Consider the following 5,800-nt stretch of genomic DNA (forward strand, 5'->3'; position numbering starts at 1 on the left):
CCCGCCCGGCCTTCGCGGGGAGGGGGCGCGCTGGCTCCGCAGTGAGTACCCCAGACACGTGGCTTCGGCCGGCGGGGCGGAGGACGAGCCTGGGGGCGGGGGGGGGGGCTGGATGGGAGGCCCCGAACGAAGCGCCGGGCCCCCAGAGGCGCCCCCACTCCCCCCGGGCCGGCCCCAGTAACGGTCGAGGTTGAAAAAGCCCTTTAATCATCCCTCGCCTAATACCCTTGACTTTACAGAAGGGGGAACAGGCCCCCGGAATTGGGGTACTTTTCCTAAAGTCACAAAGCTGAGTCCGATCCGCACCTCGGGACCCCCCCCCCCCCCCCCCATCCGCCGGAGGAATCTTCCCGGTGGGTCCTCGCCTTCCCCTTCCAGCCTCCGGCCGCCCGGTGCGGGAGGCGGGCCTGGTGGTGCACGGCCCCATTTTAAGGACGCAGCGGCCCCCGGGTTCAGTCCCGGGTCTGTCTTTTCGGGGGGAGACTGTCACCCGTGCGCAGGCGGGGGAGGGGCTGTGAGGGTGCAGGAGGGGCTGCAGTGGGTCCCTTGGCTTCCTGGGTTCACCTCTGAGCCCAGCCTCACCCAGAGCCCTCGGCGGGATGCCACGCCAGTGTTTTTCCTCCAGTGGACACAAAGCACCATGTAGGTGTGGGAGCACCCGGGGGACTTGGGGATGAGTCAGAGGAGCGACCCCCGCCCCTCAACACACACACACACACACACCCCTCCAGCTCAGACCACCGCCAGGCTAAGCTGTGCTCATTAGATTGGACACGACCCACAATGTGGGGGCCAGGAAAGGGGGTGGGGACGTCTGAGCTGGGCTTCCAACGGTGCAAAGGAGTTTGCCTTAAAATATATATACATATATATTGATTTCAGAGAGGAAGGGAGAGGGAGAGAGAAACATCAATGATGGCAGAGCATCACTGATTGGCTGCCTCCTGCACGCCCCACACTGGGGATGGAGCCCCCAACCCGGGCATGTGCCCTGAACCAGGAATTGCACCAGGACCTCCTGGTTCGGAGATCTGAGATCTGAGCCACGCCAGCCAGCCAGGCAGGAGCTTGCCTTTTGCATATGGAGGTGGAGGAGCTTTCTACATTTTTTTCTGCAGGAAACTGGCAGGTGGCTTTTGATGCAGAGGATCCCGGTGGCAAGGGAGCGGATGAGGCAGCCTTGTTGTCTCTAGGATTTTGCTTCCTGTCCTGTGAAGTCAGTTCAGTGGGACCCCTGAGACAGACAGACAGACAGACCTGGCCAGGCGTGAGGGGGGTTCCCCCAGGGCCTGAAGGACAGGCTGGATGTGAGGGGAGAGGACGGGAGGAAAAGCCTTGCCCTGTTGGAGGGAACGGGCACGTTTGAAGGCCAGAGTTTGAACGAGCCAGTTTGGAGCCGCTGCCTTCGTGTTGAGGCCTCCCCGTGTTGGGGCGGCTGGTGGTGACGCCGGCCTCCCACAATTAGCCTGCTGGCTGCAGTTAAATGAGCACGAGTCGTGGGCTGCCTTAGTCATGCCTTTCTCTTCATCCCCATTTTACAGAAGAGGAAGTAGAGGCTCAGAGGTTGGAAAGCTCGCCCGGGGATACACAGCGGGAAGAAGGGGACACCGGAACGTTCCTGTGAAAACGGGGGGGCGGGGGGGGGTAGGACCAGGGGGGCTGTGCTTAGGGCTTTGTGGAAGTGAACGTCTCAGTCCAGGGTCACTTTGTATGCACTCGGGGAGCTCCTGCTACCCCTCCTCAAACCCTTCTGCCCCACCCCCTGCCTAATCTGCCTGCCTATTGGCTGGGCTCTACCCCTGGGTCTAGGGCAGCTGAGGCCTGTGGAGGGTAGGAGGGAGGAAGGTAGTTGGTTGGCAGCCGGAGAAAAGCTGGAGATGGCCCTGAATTTGCCCTGGGAGACTACATCTCTCTTTTGGGGAGTCCAGGGCCCCAGTTCAACTTTCCTGCCCTGTGCTCCCACCCCGGGCTCTTCAGGGCTCATCAGGGCTCAGGGCCTTTTTGGTCTGGCTGTTCCCATCCTCAGACACAGGCCAGTGGACTGGAAAGATGGCCAAGCACATGGTTAGGATCTGAGCTCCTCTATGGCCGAGTTGCTGGGCCTGTCCCTCCAGCCTCAGTTCCTACTTCTGTAAAATTGAGGGCAATTGAAAGGACAGCCGATAAGAGCTGCCATAATAACTGTTACTGTTCTCCTTTACCCGTAGCACACAACCCCAAGACTGCCCTTGACCACCTTCAGCCAAGCTATGTATGACAGAGGCCCCCCTGGCCTACTGTCTCCAGCGCTGCCTCTTGCCTCCTCAGTCCTGATGCTGCTCATGAGCTGCCTGTGGCTGGTGGGGGCCGGTCCCAGCCTGGCCCTGGCCCCAGAGCTGCTGCTGGACCCCTGGCAGGGTGAGGGCTGGCTGCCTGGGCTTGGAGGGGGCAGGAGACAGGCTGTAGGGCCCAAGACGACTTGGTGGGAGCGGCATGCCCCCGGGAGGGGCAGCCTTGGACGGAGCATGCCCACCTCACCCACAGCCAAGGAGGGCAGCAGAGCCAGCAGGGGGTGGGAGCCTGTGAGTAGGAATTCTTTTCAGAAGTTTCCCGTTACTGACATCTTTCTCTTGAAATAAGAACTAATGCTTTCACTTAAGCACGAGGGTGGGAGCTTGAGTGACCCCAGCTCCCAATAATAACAGCAGCTTCCATTTACAGTTGAAGAATCTAAGTGATGGCCACAGGTTAAGTGACTCATCAGGGTTGATTGCTCTTGAGAAGCCTGAGGGGTGGGTCTGGCTTGTTCTGTTCATTGCAGCGGGGCAGCGGCCATTGTGTTTGGAAGCCGTTGGTTCCCTCCACGAGTGACTGCTGGCAGCGGGCCAATGTTGGCTCCTGGGGAGGCGAGGCTGGCTTAGGGGGTGGCCCTGGCAGAGGGCAATTCCCAACCTGGCCACCTGGGACAGCCTTGGGGGTGGGGGCCACTAACCTGGCACATAAGCCCCTTCTCTCCCCCAGCACACCGGCTGCTGACCCATGCTCTGGGTCACACGGCCCTACCCAGCCTGCTCCTGAGTCTGCTGCTCCTGCCCGTGCTGGGCTGGCGGCAGGAGTACCACCTGGGCACGCTGCGGTTCCTGCACGCCTCCACCCTACTCGCCCTGGCTGCCGGGCTAATGGCGGTGCTGCTGGCAGGCCTTGGGGTGTCCGCGGCAGCTGGTGGCTGCGGGTACATGCCCGTCCACCTGGCCATGCTATCAGGGCAGGGGTACCACCCTAGAGGGCTCCATGGGGCGGTGCCACCGTGGCTGTTGCCATGGTTGCTGCTTGCCCTGACACCACTGCTCACCTCCGAGCCACCCTTCCTGCAGCTCTTCTGCGGCCTCCTGGCTGGCCTGGCCTGTATCCTTTGCCCAGACGCTGGGCCTGTGTCGATGTGTGGGTTGTGGCTGGGCTCCCAGGGTACGTGGGAATTGGCACAAGTGGGTCAGGCCTAACAATGCCGGAAAGCCGGGCACACGTTCCAGGAGCATCTCCGAGTCCTCTAGCCAGGCTCCGGGCTGTGGCCAGCCGGAGGTGCCAACTACACTTCACTGGGGAACTGAGGAGGGCCGAGGGGACCCAAGGAGGCCCCTAACCTGGACCTTTCCAGTGGAGGTGGCATCGAAGCTGAGACACAGGATGAGGGGTTCGGGTAAAGAGAAGTGAAAAAGGAGGCGAAGCACAGATGGTGCAAAGGCCAGGGTGAGAGTGAGCTGGGCCCTCTGGGCTTTAAACACAGGCTTTTGCTTCAAGATACTTAGTGCCTGTTGGGAACACAGTGCAGTCGGAGAGAGGAGTGGGCACAGGCGACCTCCTATAGTTGTTTAGGATTAGGATTAGGCCTGCCAAGGCCTCGCTGAATCCTGGTTTGGGGAGCACGTGGGCCTGGCCAAGGGCGACAGGGGTTGTGTCCATGGTTCCAAGCTCACGCCTTGAGTCAGAGCCCTGAGCAGGTAGATAGGGCTCTGGGCCCGGCGTGGGGCAGCAGTGGATGAGACAGGTCTTTAGGGTGAGGCTCATCCAGCTCCACCTCTTACTGCAGTGGTTCTCAACCTTCTGGCCCTTTAAATACAGTTCCTCATGTTGTGACCCAACCACAAAATTATTTTCGTTGCTACTTCATCACTGTCATGTTGCTACTGTTATGAATCGTCATGTAAATATCTGATCTGCAGGATGGTCTTAGGCGACCCCTGTGAAAGGGTCGTTCGACCCCCAAAGGGGTCGCGACCCACAGGTTGAGAACCGCTGTCTTACTGGCTGAGTAGCTTCAGGCAGCCCCCTTTTCCTCCCTGAACTTCCACTGCTGACGGGGTGGCAGCATCCCAGGCCGGGCCACAGTGAGGAGACAAGAGCAGTGCCCATCGCGCACTTGGCACGGGGTCTGGCATGCAGTTGGGCTCCCTCCTGGCTGGCTGTGGTTTTCCTTGACCAGCCGCCCTGCCTGGGCAGACAGATGCAGCCGGGGCCTTCCAGTGGCTGGAGCCCTCTGAGCGGAGGCTGCGGGCGCTGCAGGGCTTCCTGTGCAGGGTCGTGGGGTGCTGGCCACTCCGGCTCCTTCCCGCCCCAGGCAGTGTGGCTGAGCTGCCTGTCACCCTTCCTGGAGTGAGGTGAGGGGGATGCCCAGGCCCCGGCCCTGGTGGCGGGAGCGGTGGCAGCGGCTGGCAGTCAAGCCCTCTCCTGTTTCTGCCCTTCCAGGCTTTCTACCCCTGGACCTCCGTACGCGGCCTCGTCTAGTCTCTGGTCTCACAGCGAAGGCTCAGGCCCACTCCCACCAGGCCTGGGGCCTGTGCAGCCGAACTGGGAGGGCTCCTCAGAGGCTGGCCTGGCCTGGCCTGGGCCCAGCTTTCCTCCCGGCTCCCCGCTGTGGGCAGCCCTCGATGAGCAGATGCTGCAGGAGGGGATCCAGGCCTCGCTCCTTGAGGGGCCAGCCCAGGTTCCCAGGAGCCCGCTCTGGCTGCCCAAGTCCTCCGTTTCCTCTCTACGGTAGGGCAGGGGGGGTCGGGGGGGGTCCCCTGGTGTGGGGGCTAGAGGTGGCCCTGACTGACACTCCCTGTCCCCTCCATCGCACAGGCTGCAGCAGCTGGAACGCATGGGCTTCCCCATGGAGCAGGCCGTGGTGGCGCTAGCAGCCACAGGTCGTGTGGAGGGTGCGGTGTCACTGCTGGTCAGCGGGGAGGTGGGCGCTGAGGCCCTGGTGACTCAGGGGAGGGGTGGGCTCGCCCACCCTGAGGGTCCTGGGCCCCCCTAGCATAGGCCGGCCCTCAGGTGACAAGAGTCCTTGCCCATGGCTGGTTACACGGAGTTCCAGCCCCAAGTACTAAGTCACGTGGGCGCAGGGAAGCCCCTCAGCGCCCTGCACTGTGTAGAATAAAAACCGGTTCTTTTCAACCTGGACTCCTTGGGGACAGTAGTTGTATCCGACTCTTCTGTGCTGGCATCAGGGGGTGAATGAATGAACGTGAACGAACAGCCAATTGCAGGAGAGCAGCTCCCTGATGTCCAGATGCAGCGTTACCGTCTCTGCACCACACAGCCTCTTCCTCCAGGAAGCTCTGTCCTCCACCTCGGTCTTGCTGGCTGGACCCACTGCTGCGGAGCATTCGTAATCACCTGTTTCCCAGCTAATTTCTACCCATCCGTGGTCTCAGCCGACACAGAGTCCTCCAGGAAGCCCTCCCTGATTACCCGGGAATACGATCCCTTCACTGTCCCAGCCCCCAGGGTACCCGCTGGACAGGCCCAATTCTGTGGGTCTCCTAGGCCCTGCCCAGAG

General features: G+C 61.6%; 1 protein-coding gene across 2 annotated transcripts; it reads left to right on the forward strand.

Annotated features, from left to right (window-relative positions):
• The first annotated feature begins 6 nt into the window (after window positions 1-6).
• RHBDD3 (rhomboid domain containing 3) lies at window positions 7-5,424 on the forward strand. 2 transcript variants are annotated; one of them, XM_006099291.3, is made up of 6 exons: window positions 7-41; window positions 2,208-2,397; window positions 3,001-3,384; window positions 4,481-4,634; window positions 4,723-5,010; window positions 5,098-5,424. In XM_006099291.3, the coding sequence occupies exons 2-6, from the start codon at window positions 2,250-2,252 to the stop codon at window positions 5,273-5,275; spliced, it is 1,152 nt and encodes a 383-aa protein (XP_006099353.1). In that variant the 5' UTR covers window positions 7-41; window positions 2,208-2,249; the 3' UTR covers window positions 5,276-5,424. The 2 variants fall into 2 exon arrangements, with proteins under 2 accessions (XP_006099353.1, XP_006099355.1); XM_006099293.3 differs by lacking the exon at window positions 7-41 and adding an exon at window positions 383-642.
• The last annotated feature ends 376 nt before the right edge of the window (window positions 5,425-5,800 follow it).

This window comes from Myotis lucifugus, unplaced genomic scaffold, assembly GCF_000147115.1.
Source record: "Myotis lucifugus unplaced genomic scaffold, Myoluc2.0 scaffold_269, whole genome shotgun sequence".
Classification (NCBI taxonomy): Eukaryota; Metazoa; Chordata; class Mammalia; order Chiroptera; family Vespertilionidae; genus Myotis; species Myotis lucifugus.

Bases quoted from the DNA above. Each gene is read 5' to 3' on its own strand.
- RHBDD3 (XM_006099291.3), top strand. From the start codon at position 2,250: ATGTATGACAGAGGCCCCCCTGGCCTACTGTCTCCAGCGCTGCCTCTT. The intron at 3,385-4,480 runs GTATCCTTTGCC...CTGGGCAGACAG, and splicing joins CCTCCTGGCTGGCCTGGCCT to ATGCAGCCGGGGCCTTCCAG. The intron at 5,011-5,097 runs GTAGGGCAGGGG...TCCATCGCACAG, and splicing joins TCCTCCGTTTCCTCTCTACG to GCTGCAGCAGCTGGAACGCA.